Source organism: Hyperolius riggenbachi, chromosome 3, assembly GCF_040937935.1.
Source record: "Hyperolius riggenbachi isolate aHypRig1 chromosome 3, aHypRig1.pri, whole genome shotgun sequence".
NCBI classification, from domain to species: Eukaryota; Metazoa; Chordata; class Amphibia; order Anura; family Hyperoliidae; genus Hyperolius; species Hyperolius riggenbachi.
Genome location: NC_090648.1, coordinates 494,838,125 through 494,852,860, shown reverse-complemented (window position 1 = coordinate 494,852,860; position 14,736 = coordinate 494,838,125). Strand labels below are relative to the sequence as shown.

At 48.0% G+C, this 14,736-nt stretch overlaps 1 protein-coding gene across 1 annotated transcript in view; it reads right to left on the bottom strand.

The window, feature by feature from the left end:
* DENND5B (DENN domain containing 5B) overlaps nucleotides 1-9,650 on the bottom strand; it is a 102,271-nt gene extending 92,621 nt beyond the window's left edge. Inside the window, 1 exon segment of the mRNA XM_068278256.1 lies at nucleotides 9,454-9,650. Within this exon segment, the coding sequence (XP_068134357.1) occupies nucleotides 9,454-9,562 (109 nt within the window). The 5' untranslated portion in view covers nucleotides 9,563-9,650.
* Nucleotides 9,651-14,736: the final 5,086 nt, after the last annotated feature.

The following is a 14,736-nucleotide window of genomic DNA, read 5'->3' as shown; positions in this document are numbered from 1 at the left end:
GTGGTTAGTACGGGCACATCATCTTGCTAGCTCAGGCCTATTATCGCCACGGTGACAAGTAAAATGCACAGAGATGGCTCATTGGAGACAGCCGCTCGCCAGATATCCCCCCAGTGTCATAGATTCTATCATTATACATTTATTGCTTCATTTATCTCACTTGTTCCGCTACCTGCGCTCAAACTATTAATCGGCTAAGGAAAAACGTACGGCCGGCGACTCAGGAGATTAATATCTGTTCATCCGCACATAAGCGATTCGTGGAGTGCTGGGATTTATGCATGAAAGCGAATTATAAATCCCCAAACTACAGCGGCCAAATCACTCAGCGCTGCGTTACACCTCTGATCGTTTTATCGTGCTGGAGGGTTGCTGTGGCCAATTCAGCTCTTTCTCTCAGTGTATTAACCGACACCGATCATTGCAATAATGCTCGCCCAGCAGACACTGCGCAACATCTAATACTCTAATCCAAATATCAAGTGGCAGCTGAATGGCCAATACCAGTGGGAGGAGCAACATCAAACAACCACCAGGAACGCACGGCGCACATCTGATACCACAATATACACTATTAACGTGGACTTGAACTCTTGCACAGGACAGAAGGAAAACAGAGAAATGCACCCTGAATGTATTTAAAGGATACCCGAAGTGACATGATGAGATAGACATGGGTAAGTACAGTGCCTGGCACACTAATAACTATGCTGTGTTCCTTTTTTTCTTTTTCTGCCTGAAACAGTTAAATATCAGGTATGTAAGTGGCTGACTCAGACAGGAAGTGACTACAGTGTTACCCTCACTGATAAGAAATTCTCCTTATCAGAAGCCATTTTCTGCTAGGAAATTGTTTTATAGTTGGAATGTATCAGTGAGGGTCACACTGTAGTCACTTCCTGTCTGAGTTAGGACAGAGTCACCCACTTACATACCTGATATTTACCTATTTCAGGCAGAGAAAGAAAAAAAAGGAACACAGCATAGTTATTAGTGTGCTAGGCACTGTATATACCCATGTCTATCTCAAAGAGTTTAGTCTTATTCCTCCTCATCTGTGACTAAGCACAAGTTGTAATTTGATCTATCAGCTGTGTCAGCTGACTGCTACGGCAGAGAAGCTAATTTGTAAACACAGGATGTTAACCCTACGTCTGCTTCCATGAAAGCAGAAAGACACACTGCAGGTTTATTGCAGCATTTATATCAGCTGTAAAGGCTAGTACACACTAGCAATTTTGATTGGCCAATGATTGGTCAATTTTACCACCTCCATGTAGTATGAGGGCCAAACAGATTTTCAATTCTATGCAGATTATATAGGTAAATGGTCATACTACATGGAGGTGGTAAAATTGACCAATCATTGGCCTATCAAAATTGCTAGTGTGTACTAGGCTTAACAAAGAAATGTTAATATGCTGTTGCGCATATTGAAGAGCAGAGAGGAAGTTCTGAGTTCTGGTAAGCTTTAACAGTACAATTTTTTCATCAGATGTGATCTTTCAATACATTTTTTTTTTTTACGAAAATCAGAAATTCTCGATTGTTCCCATAAAAAGGTCAATTAGGGCATTTCCTCTCAGATCAGGATCGTAAAATCCAGCTTTCGGAACGACAGAATTTTCAGATCCAAATCGTCCAAAGAATTGCCTCACATCGATTTTCAAACACTGCGCTGTTTTCTGTACAAGTCGATTGTAAATATTGCATCAAAATATCGCATCTGATAAAAATATTGTACCGTTAATGGACACCTTTACACGAGATTTGAGCTGCTATGCGGTTTGATACCAGCTGCTGGTATCCAAACTGATATTCTGCACATGCCGATCGTTTACCTGATCAAACACTGATTGGATAGTGTATTCCCAGCTTTACCTCACAGGGCTTATCCCTGGCACAGAAGATAAGTTGTATAGACGAGAGATAACACGGTGCCTTCCTCTGACCTGATTATTACTTATGGCACAAAGGAAGGATTTGGTGTCCAAAAGGGAGAGACCGGTCAGTGATGCAGCAATTCCAATGTCAGAATCAGGATATAAATCACAATATATATACTGATTCTGGGATTCAACAACAGGGAGGCTGGCACTGATTATTAATGAGATGCAAAGATTTCCGAGTTCATGCAGGATTATGTAAATTTCGATGTAAATGCAGGTGGAAGATGGACCAATCAATCAAAACCTGATTGGTCTATTTTCAATGGCAGGGAGGCAGGGGCGCAGGGAAAGCAGGGACGCAGGGAAAGCAGGGAGGCAGGGAAAGCAGGGACGCAGGGAAAGCAGAAATGCAGGAGCAAGGAGGCAGAAATGCAGGAGCAAGGAGGCACAGGGAAAGCAGGGAGTCAGAAATGCAGAAGCAAGGAGACACAGGTGCAGGGAGGCACAGGGAAGCAGGGAGACAGAGGCGCAGGGAAAGTAGGGAGGCAGGAATGCAGGAGCAAGGAGGCACAGGGAAGCAGGGAGACAGAGGCACAGGGAAAGCAGGGAGTCAGAAATGCAGAAGCAAGGAGACACAGGTGCAGGGAGGCACAGGGAAGCAGGGAGACAGAAATGCAGAAGCAAGAAGGCACAGGTGCCGGGAGGCACAGGGAAGCAGGGAGACAGAGGTGCAGGGATGCTGCAGTATAGATGCAGGAAAGCTGGCACTGCAGGATGTGGGGGATGGGATATCAAAACATCCCAAGATAACATCCGCTGAAGCAGTCTGGGATAGAGATATCTATATATTATGCACAATAGTACACTTATCGGATAATTACAGGAACGTATAAAGCGGATCAGGATTATTTTCTGACACTGCGAGTAAAGATTTTCCCTGAAATTTTAACAGTCACTGCTGGATGGAGATTAATCTAGAAGGAATTATACATCAACATCAGAAGATGCTATAAAGTAAAAGCAATGCAGGTTCCACCAATGGCCTGTCAGTCTGAGGGCTCAGGCACACTATAAAGGCCCATTCACACTTGCGTTCGCAAAACGCCGGCGATTTTTGCAGGAGTGATTTTTCCGTTGCGTAAAAATCACTGAACTCTGTGGCGATTTTTCCGCGATTGCGTTTAGCGCTTCTATAGCACTGAAACACGATCGACGGGAAATCGCCTGAAAATGCAGGCGACGTGTTTGCGTTTCATGATTTTGGGCGATTAGCGCAAATCGCCCAAGTAAGAACGGGCCCATAGGGTTTTATTACGCTACTGCTTTTTAAAACCGCTAGCGTTTAAGCATTTTGCCAAAATCGCGGCAAAAACGCTCTAGTGTGAATGGGCCCTAAAAGCTTTTCTGAGCGCTTTTTGGCCTCCAGAGCTTTCTGAGCGCTTTTTAAAAACGCTCCCATTGACTCATTAAAATCGCTGTAAGATCGAGATCGTGATAAAAATCGTGTGATTTTTTTTCACAATCGTCATTTTAATGAAAGTCAATGGGAGCGTTTTTAAAAAAGCGCTCAGAAAGCCAAAAAGCGCTCAGAAAAGCTCTTATAGTGCATCTGAGCCTTAAAGTTGGCGGGACCTTGCGGATCATTTATGTATCAATAGTGTCTGAATCACACACCTGGAACAAGCATGCAGCTAATCCAGTCACACGTCAGTCAGAGCACCTCATCTGCATGCTTGTTCAGGGTCTATGGCTAAAGGTATTACAGGCAGAGGATCAGCAGGACAGCCAGGCAATGTGCATTGTTTAAAGAGTCTGAAGCGAGAATAAATCTCGCTTCAGACCTCATATATAGCAGGGGCACGTGTGCCCCTGCTAAACCGCCGCTATCCCGCGGCTTAACGGGGGTCCCTTGACCCCCAAATCCCCCTCCGTGCAGCGGGGGAGCGCTTCCTGGATGGGGCAGGGCTAACCGCCGCAGCCCTGCCCCACGCGCGTCTGTCAGCGCGTATCTCCGCCTCTCCCCCGCCCCTCTCAGTCTTTATTCACTGAGAGGGGCGGGGGAGAGGCGGCGATGCGCGGCTGATAGACGCGAATGGAGGCAGGGCTGCAGCCGCTAGCCCTGCCTCCAGGAGCGACCAAGTGTCGCAGTGGGGTGTTTGGGGGTGAAGGGACCCCCGTTTAGCAGCGCGTGCCCCTGCTAACTATGAGCTCTGAAGCGAGATTTATTCTCGCTTCAGAGTCTCTTTAAATAAATATGCCACCCTCCATATCCCTCTCAATTCAGGTTCCTTTTATTGTCTGACGCCCAGTTAAGGTAGCCATACACTGGTCGATTTGCCATCAAATCGACCAACAGATAGATCCCTCTCTGATCGAATCTGATCAGAAAGGGATTGTATGGCTGCCTTTACTGCAGATTGTGAATCGATTTACCATCTGTAAAGCTGTCGCTGCCTTCCCCCCGCATACATTACCTGCTCCGGATGGCGCGAGTCCCCCAGTCTCCGCTGTCTTCTTCTCTGCTCTGGGCTCCAGCTTCACTGTACATCTTGTCCGGGGAAGTTTGAACAGTAGAGGACGCTCTACTGTTTAAACTTCCTGTCCGGACAGGAAGAAGTGAAGCCTGCTGGAGCCCAGTGTAGAAAGAGCAGCGGTGCCAGCGGGGATACGCACCGGCCGGATCAGGTAATGTATTGCCGCTAGCGGCGGTTGTCGGGCTATCGAACGCCGCTATCGACGAACTCCCGACCCACTGGCGATCGAGCGAAATCTTCCGCACGGATCGACGGGTACGATCGATTTCGGACGGAAATCGATCGTGCGGTCAGCGTTTGCGCAACGATTTCACAGCAGATTCGATCACAGTGATCGAACCTGCTGTATATCGGCGGGAAAATCGTTAGGTGTATGGGCCCCTTTATGTGGGCCATCCAACTTGTGACCAGGGAGTAGTGCTGAAGAGTTGTGATGTTGTTTGAACAAGTATCAGGTCAACGTGACAAAAAGCTGATTCAACTGTAAAAATTTGTCAAATTGAACTAAAGTCCATGTCGCCGATATTCATGGTTGAATGGCAAAGTCCCCATACAAGCGATAATCACCAAATGTGCTGGTTATGTTAACAGTGGCAGGGGAATTTTCAAAAACACCTTGCCGTTTTTAAGAAGATCGATCTCAAAGTTATGATAGGAAAAACTTTTTGCAGTGCTGAGAAATGAGATATCAACCTATAAGTAGTGTAAAATCTCATATATAAATATACATATATATTCATATCTAAAGAAAGAGCAGTGATTTTTATGCCAGGGTTTCCAGGTGGTCAGTAGACAGTGCAGTGTTCTCCCTCGGTAGTTTTAGCCGGGTGCTCCACTCGGCTAATTTTGGTGAGCACCCGGCCGTGATTGGCTCACCTCCCCATCCTCTTCCTCTGCTGTAAACAAACAGAGTTGCACAGAGAAGCACCGGCCCTGCATTTCCCCCATCACGTCCCATCCGGCTACTTTTTCATGCCACCCGGCTGGGAAAGAAATTATGTGGAGGACACTGCAGTGCCTAATGACCACCTGGAAACCCGTTTGAACTGGCAACTAGGGAGGCTCTTCCAAGTAGCTACCTACTCGGAATCGAAAAGTTAATTACAGCAGCTGTAGGTGAGGGAGGGTTAACTTACCCATGCTGCCCTCTGTTCCAAAGCACTCCAATCTCGTTGCAAGTTGCGTTCCAAGTCACTACACCACTTCCTCCTTCCGGGTTGAAGAAGGATGCGTGGTAGTGACTGCAACGCTACTTGGAACATAAGACGCGAGTGGAGCGATTACTACAAATAGGTAGCTACTTGGAAGAGCCCCCCTACTGCCAATGCTTTGACGAGTGATCGCTGTACAGCCGCATTATTGATGTATAAGGATCTCTGGCAAATTTACCGTTAGTTTGCACCGATAAAAAGTAAAATTTAAAAAATAACATGGGGTCCTCCCTCCAAAGCCTCTGTAACCCCTCGTCACCCATGCAGGCTGGGATAGCACAATTGCCAAGCCTGGACTGTGTAGGGCTCCACAACATAACAAGAGGATATTGGCATAGGACAGAGGTTAATCACGTTCAGACTAGTACGATTGAAATCTACGCTCAGTTTGGAGGCTGTTATTCCTGCCAGGGCGTAGATTTCACTAACCACCTCCCTGCGTTCCTGCCGATTGTGTTGATCTCTCCCCGCCGCAGCGAGTAAGACAGCAGAGCTACGTGAGACGGTCAGGAGACAATTTCAATTGGCTTCTGACCCTTTCATCAATATGAGCCAATCTCAGTGTGAATCGAATATAGGCCACAAAAAGGTCCTGTCATTCTGTACAAAATTTTGCCTCATCTGTAACAAGAGAAGTCACAGGAAACAACACGTGACCATCGTTTCAAACATGAAAATCAACCACATATGCTGATGACCATTGTTTGCAGTCGTTTATCTGCAAAATCATAATGCTGGGAATACACGTTACGGTTTTTGTGGAGAATCGTTCCGATTGATACTTTCGATGAAAAAATTCCGACATGTCCGATCCTCATAGAAGTGAATGGAACAAAAATAAGAAAAATTAGCGGAAGAAAATAAAGCAGAGGATCGAATGGCTAATAGATCGCACAAAGAATCGAACGCAAAAACGTAACGTGTATTCCCAGTATTAGAGGTCACTAAAGGTACCCGTACATCTATTTCAGTAGGAAATATCTCTGGAATCTGCCTTGTGAGGCCGCATTTTATGCCTCGCTGCCCCCCACAATGCTGCCCCACACCTACATTACAACGGCAACCATGTTGGGCACGTGTATGAAGGCGGAGCCAGCAGCAGACACGGAAACTTACAGTATTTTATATTGGGGGGGGAGGGGAGTCCATCCCGTTCGTCCCGATATCACACGCCATTACCGCTTAAGCAAGTCAGTCCTACATCTCGATGCATGTCCGATACATGCAATCTATTCCAGCCCGAAATTGCATGCATCGTCTATCGGCATGCTCTTGGAGGCACCAAATTTCATCCGAACCAATTATAATAATCAAATTGGATGGTTGATCGGCCGGAAAGTTACCTGATATATAGTCACCTTTATTGTCCCTGCGCCAAATCCTTGAGATCTGCCGTAGAACAAAGTTTCTACGATCTTCATATTAAAAAATTTTAGCGATGGGATGTGGAGAAGAGCAACAAACTTCAAGATTACCAACGATAGTATTGCTAAACGAAGACGTATGCAGGGGGAAGTCCTGTAGACTTTAGTGGAAAGATCGTTTAAAGATCTGTACACACGATGGTTAAGCCTGGTACACACCATGCAATTTGCCGTCAGCTAGATGGGTCGAATAGATAATTTCCCGACTGGTCTGATCTGATTTCCAATCATTTTTCTGATCGATTTGCATAGTAGTGATCAGAAAATCGATCAGGAAAGACTATCTGAAATCCAAATGGATCTGACGAAAATTCTCTATCGACCCATCTATCTTATGGGAAATTGCATGGTGTGTACCAGGCATTAAAGGAAAGGTTCAGGGAGGGTGGGTAAAAAATAAAAATCAATTTCCACTTACCTGGGGCTTCCTCCAGCCCGTGGCAGGCAGGAGGTGCCCTCGCCGCCGCTCCGCAGGCTCCCGGTGGTCTCCGGTGGCCGACCCGACCTGGCCGGCTGCCAGGTCGGGCTCTTCTGCGCTCCAAGGCCCGGAACTTCTGCGTCCCACGCCGGCGCGCTGACGTCATCGGACGTCCTCCGGGCTCTACTGCGCAGGCATAGTCGTACATTGTCCGTCTGTACCTGTCGTTAGCTGATTTTTCTTTAAAAAGGTAGTCACACGACGTGGGTTGGGAATATCGTTCACTTTTATTCTGTAATATGTCATTCCGACATCCAGCCAACACCATTGCTGCAACATCAATTTCCCCAAGTGCGCAAATAATTCCCAATTCTTACTGTTTAGCCCTTACTGTCACCGACTAGCCCTTACCGTCACCGACTAGCCCTTACTGTCACCGACTAGCCCTAACCACCCTTAGGGCCGGTTCACACTTGCGGTTCTCTGCCAAACGGACCGGATGACCTGACCGGATCCGGACCGGAACCGTACGGTTCTGATCCGGATCCGATCAGTTTGCATCAGGTGTTCATCAGGATGCGATCCGGATCCGTTTGGCAAAAGATAGTAGAAAAGGAATAAAAATGTTGGGGTCTGGGAGGTCAGCAGAAGGTGGACCTGTGGAATCAGGCCCTCCGCTGTTTAGCACTCACCTCCACCTCCGACATACTGCCAACATCTCCAGCACGTTTAAAATCACTGCTGCTCCACTCCAAAATGCTTGCCCATGTGTCCCCATCCAAAATCGCCGCTTCAATACGCATAGGAAGTGGGGTAGAACATCCGGATTTTTAGCCAGTGTGTTGTGCGCTCTCCGGTTCTCATAGCTTTGTATTGGCCGGATGGTGCAGTCCGGCTCCGCCCCGGATACGGCTGCCGGAGGAGCCGGACCAAAAAATAGCGCATGTTGGAACGGACGCCGGAGTCCGGATCCGGTCCGGCAGAACGGACGCATGCGAACGGACTCATAGGCTTTCATTGCTATGCCGTGCGTCCGTTCCGTCCGTTCTGCAAGCGGTCCGGCTCCGGCACGGCGATTCCGGACGGCCACCGCTAATGTGAACCGGGCCTAACTGTCACCGACTAGCCCTAACTGTCACCGACTAGCCCTAACTGTCACCGACTAGCCCTAACTGTCACCGACTAGCTTTAACCGCTCCTGTGGCTTTGATGAGTTTGATGTTTGGGGGTAAAATTGGATGAATGTGATAATGGCGCTGTCATTTGCAGAAATCATAGGATATTGAGATAAGTCCGCTTTGCACATTTTACAGCTTAGAACTCCAATTTTACTTTAATTGAATTTTATATGCAGAGGATGTATGGGCAGATCGGCCAAAGGGCAGCTCGACTAAGAGACAGATCTCTCACTCTGAGATCTGTTGGCTGCCCATACACCACTGTCCGATCCCCGATCGATTTCAGCATGACATCTTTTGGGAATCAGCCTTGTGACGCAGACACCGAAAGGTAAAGTATACTGCACAGGGCACCTTTTACATTAGAAAGGCCAGAGCAGTGGATGTGGTGTCACAAGGCCAGTATAACGTCTGGTACACACTATGCAATTTCCGGTCAGATTGCCAGTTAAATCGATTATTTCCAACAGGTACTATCTGATTTCCAATCAATTTTCCAATAATTTCTATACAAAAATCTATCAGAAAAATCAGATCAGGCCTGTTGGAAATTAAGAATTCAACTGTAAATTTGACAGAAAGATGCATTGTGTGTACCAGGGATTTAATTTGATAAATAAATAATACCCCCCCCCCCTCCAGTATAAGATACCCCCCACCCCAGTATAAGATAATACCCCCCTCCCAATATAAGATGACATACCCGCCAGTATAGTATAATACCCCCCAGGCCCAGCCACAGCCCCCCTCCCTCCCCGGCTGCCCCTCCGCTGCTCCCGGCCATTCATCGCTCTCTTACCCGCCAGCTCGTCCGGCTCCAGCCCGCTGTCCGCATCCGTCCCGCACAGCACGAAGTAATGCGCCAGCCGGGGCGGAGGAGCCGATCCCGGCCCCGGAGAGGAACTCATCGTCCCGATCACCGAGCAGCACCGGCTACCAGCCTCAGCTCCGGCCGCTCCATTATCAGCTGAGCGCCGCTACCAGCAGGGGGAGCTCTCCCCCACCTACCGCACACCCCGCCCACTCACTGCACACAGCCCCGCCCACTCACCCACAAACTGCTCACACAGTCCCGCCCACTCACCCACCCACTGCACACAGCCCCGCCCTCAGCTCCGGCCGCTACATTGTCAGCTGACGAGCCGACCGAATTCAGCCAGCCCCGCCTACTCACATACAGATCGCTGACTACAGTGCACGCCCCGTCCACACCAACATATATCAGTTTACTCAACGCCGCAAAGCCCCGCCCACTGAGGTGGAGTTCGCACCGCAGCTCCTGCCCACTCCAGATCAAAGGCGACGCGGTAGAGCCCCGCCCACCAACACAGACACTATGCAGGAGCCTCCGCCCACATCTATCAGGACTCAGGCTGCTCCCCCGAACCCCGCCTACTGAGGAGAAGGCCGCACTGATCTAACGCTGCAGTGCCGAGCCCCGCCCACCCAGGAGGAGATCGCCCCGGGGCCACGCCCACAGCTTAAAAGGCTCTCCGCCCACCCTGAAGACATTATTTCGTATTCCTTACACTTTATTATGATGTCTCCGTTACAGTTTATATTGCTCCTCATAGGTTATTATAGTTAGGTGGAATTCTTCTGGGTCATATCAGATCATATTATTACTAATATTTTGTATTTATTATAGCGGCAACATTTTCGCAGCGCTGTACAGAGTATGAGGCAGGGGTCAAACTTGCAGGGCCGTTTTCCCCTGCGTTTCCCAGGTTTCCCTCGGGTTTTGTGGTCGCGTCTAACGCGTGCGTTTTTCCGCGTGCGTTTCCGCGTTTATGCGATTGCATGGCATGTACTGCCATGCAACGTGCGGGAAAAAGCAGAAAACTGCGTTTAGAAAACGCGGAGAAAAACGCGAACGCAAACGCATGCGGCACAGCGTTTCCTGTGCTAGGCTATTAATTTCAATATCCTCTAAAATCGTGCGCGTTTTGCCGTTCGCGGCAAAACGCGCAAAAACGCATGTAGTGTGTTCCCTGCCTGAAAGAAATAGTGCGGGGCCTGTACAATCAGGACATCCAGCAATACAAATGCATACATAGCTGATGTGTGGCTTCAGACATCACTAATACTGGTATATGTACAACTTATTGTACTTATTGTAACTTATGCCTAGTACACATCATACAATTTTCTGTAAGATTTTCTGTAAAGGGGCCCATACACCTAACGATTTTCCCGCCGATATACAGCAGATTCGATCACTGTGATCGAATCTGCTGTGAAATCGTTGCGCAAACGCTGACCGAACGATCGATTTCCATCTGAAATTGATCATTCCCGTTGATCCGTCCGTGCGGAAGATTTCACTCGATCGCTGGCGGGTCGGGAGTGCATCGATAGCGGCGTTCGAATGTCTGACGACCAACGCTAGTGGCAATGCATTACCTGATCCAGTCGGCGCGTGTCCCTGCTGCTCCTTCTCCGCTGGGCTCCGGCAGGCTTCACTTCTTAGAGCGCCCTCTACTGGGGAAGAAGCTGGAGCCCAGAGCGGAGAAGAGACAGCGGAGACCGGGGGACCCGCGCCGGCCAGATCAGGTAATGTATGCAGGGGGGGCGGTTTCATACTGAAATCGATTCACAATCTGTTTGCAGTAAAGGCAGCCATACGATCCCTCTCTGATCAGATTCGATCACAGAGGGATCTATCTGCTGGTCGATCTGGTGGCAATCGAGCAGTGTATAGGGGCCCATACACCTAACGATTTTCCCGCCGATATACAGCAGATTCGATCACTGTGATCGAATCTTCTGTGAAATCGTTGCGCAAACACTGACAGAACAATCGATTTCCATCCGAAATCAATCGTTCCCGACGATTCCCGTCGATCTGTCCGTGCGGAAGAAGCTGGAGCCCAGAGCGGAGAAGAGACAGCGGAGACCGGGGGACCCGCGCCGGCCAGATCAGGTAATGTATGCAGGGGGCGGCGACAGCGGCAGCTTCACAGATCGTGATCGGTGTCATGCTGAAATCGATTCACAATCTGTTTGCAGTGTAGGCAGCAGATTCGATCAGAGAGGGATCTATCTGTTGGTCGATCTGATGGAAAATCGACCAGTGATTTACCTGCCAGATAGATAATTTCCAACATATTGGAAATTATCTATCCTAAAGCAACACCAATCAGGATTGGGAATTCAGACATAAACAGCTCCAACCTTGTGCGCAGCCTTGGCGTACTAATCGATGGGGATTTGAGTTTCAGAATCCAAATTTCATCTGTAGTTAAATCTTCCTACTTTCATCTGAAGAACATTGCAAAGATTAAACATCTGATTCCCCCAGAGGATCTTCCAACCCTAGTTCACGCCTTCATCACATCACGGCTGGATTACTGCAATGCCCTTTATGCTGGCCTCCCCAAAAAAGGACCTGCGTCGCCTGCAATTAGTGCAGAATGCTGCTGCCAGATTGCTAACAAACCAGCCTCGCCACTGTCACATTACACCGATCCTTCGCTCACTGCACTGGCTACCAGTAGAATCGAGAATACTCTTCCAGATTGGACTGCTGACATTCAAATCCCTGCCCAATCTGGGCCCTGGATACATTAAGGACTTGCTGAAGCTGCACCGCACCTCTCACAACCTCAGATCAGCAAGTTCTATAAACTTGGTCACTCCCAGAGTGCACCTCAAAAAATCTGGAGATAGAGCCTTCTGTCATGCTGCCCCTACTCTTTGGAACTCCCTGCCACACCCAGTAAAGACAGCACCATCCCTGGAGCTATTCAAATCCAGACTGAAAAGCCACCTGTTTAGCCTGGCATTTCCAGACTTATAAAAATCTTCCTCTGTACCACGATGGTGTGAGCCATGCTTATGCGCTTTGAGTCTTATTGGAGAAAAGCGCTCTACAAATGTTATTTGTTGTTGTTGTTGTTGTTGTTATCTGCCTAGCAATTAGGCATTGTTCTACTCAGCAGGAGATAACCAGAAGACAATGCACCAGAGATAGTGACCAGTCTCTACAAGTACTTTACAGAAAATAATCTAATTACAGAAAATTTTCCAGAAAATCTAACAGAAGAATCTAACAGAAAATTGTATGGTGTGTACTAGGCATTACTGCAGAATAAAGGTGGCCATACACTCGTTAGATTAGATTAGCAGATAGATCATCAGATAGATTTCTTATCTATCTGATGTGTTTAGGAACATTTTTTACTAGGAACAGATTTCCAATAAATTTCAGTTTGAAATCTATTGAAAATAGATCTGATGGCATTTTTTTTTGCCATCAGATTTCCAATAGGGCCAATGCAAAATGATAAGCAATCTCAACAGATCGACCTAGATTTTCCAGCCTGCCAGATCGATTGAAATCGATCGAAATCGGTCGATTGGGCAATCGATTTGCAATTGATTTTGATCGATCGATCGGCCAAAAATCAGTTTTTTTGATCGATCGAGGGGCCAACACTAGGAGAAGGTCCTTGGCCTTGCCAGCTTATAATCCAGGGGGTAGTAGGGTGGAGACATTAGGGAAGATCATAGCAGTGCCTGCAATCTTCCCCTGGATCGTATCAGATCATAGCAGAATCTGCAGTCTTGGCTGGGTTATATCAGATGACAGCAGTGTCTGCACATGACATGCAGTCACACACCTCCTTCTTTCCCACCCATAGTATAGAACATGTCGGGCAACAACAACATGTCTCGCTCTTGCAGCTGGGAGCATTTTGTGCCTGTGCAGTAGCCCTGTGCAGAGCGCTCCTGACCATGGAAGCATGACGGGCGCGTGCACATGGCCGGGCTGCACATGCGCAGTGCACCCCGACTGGCCAAACGTAAGGGGCTTCTACCGGGAGAAGGAGGAGGCAGAGGAAGACGGCGTGGGAACGATCACTGCGGAGAGGCTGGAGGAAGCCCCAGGTATGTATAAAACTTTTATATTTCTTAATCTCAGGTTTCCTTTAAGGTGGCTGGCAACACACACCATACAATTTTAATATTTTTTCAATTCAAGATTTACAATCAATTTTTCTGACTAATTGTAATGCTGGGAATACACCATACAATTTTCTGTCAGATTTTTCTGTTAGATTTAAGGTGCGTACACACGAACTACTATAAGGAACGACGGGTCCTTCGGACCCTCCCGCTGGGTGGGCGGGCGTTCCAGCGATAGTAGAGCGTGCGTACAGTTTGTCCGCTCAGCGGGTCGCTCAGAAACATCAGTCTGCAGACAGACTGTACACACGCTCTACTATCGCTGGAACGTCCGCCCAGCGTAAAACTTGCATTGGGGCCCACAGCTCCTTAGCTACGCCACTGAATCTGCCCATCATGGCAAGATGTATTATTATTATTATTGATTTATAAAGCGCCAACATATTATGGCCACTTTTATCCAGAATCCCTGGGATGGGGGGGGGAGACATACACCTGGGAATGTTTATCTGGGACCCCCAGGTGACATCAGAGGGGGGCCCGCAGGGTTTCTCTGATCTCTGCATTTTCTTTGTATTCAGGATTTTATTACATTTACATTCAGCATTGTTCTCCCTCCACAGGCTAATCCCATCCTCCCCACCTCTAATCTATTTATCGATAGCTTTCAGGTCAGACATTAATCATTTCCAGACTGTGTACAGAACAAGCTGCCAGAGTCAGGAGGTCACAGCCTGTCTCACAGGTCAGACCCGGAGATACAGCCTCAAGCTACATACACATGTCCAACTAAACTGCCTGATTATTATCTGACTTAAGTGCGTTGGACGATAATCAGGCATATTTAGGTGTGCAACCGTCTTGATAACAGCCTGGCGTTGCGCCTGATCCAACTGTCGGATGTGCGTTGGCCTACGGTAGTCTGATATTGCGCAGTTGGTCGTTTGAATGACTTGTACTAGATTCGAACGCGTAGTCCGTCATGCGCATTACGTAAATGAGTTGATCATTTGTCCGTCTGTTTTCCGTCTAGATGTGTGGACATAAAGGTCGAGGAGGTCATCAAGAGGTGCAGTTCGTAAGGTCGTGTGCATGTTGTGCACTCGTTGGGCGTGTGTGTGAGCCTTCACACAGGCACTGGACGGTTCCCGATCTGGTGAGAATCTAGTGTGTG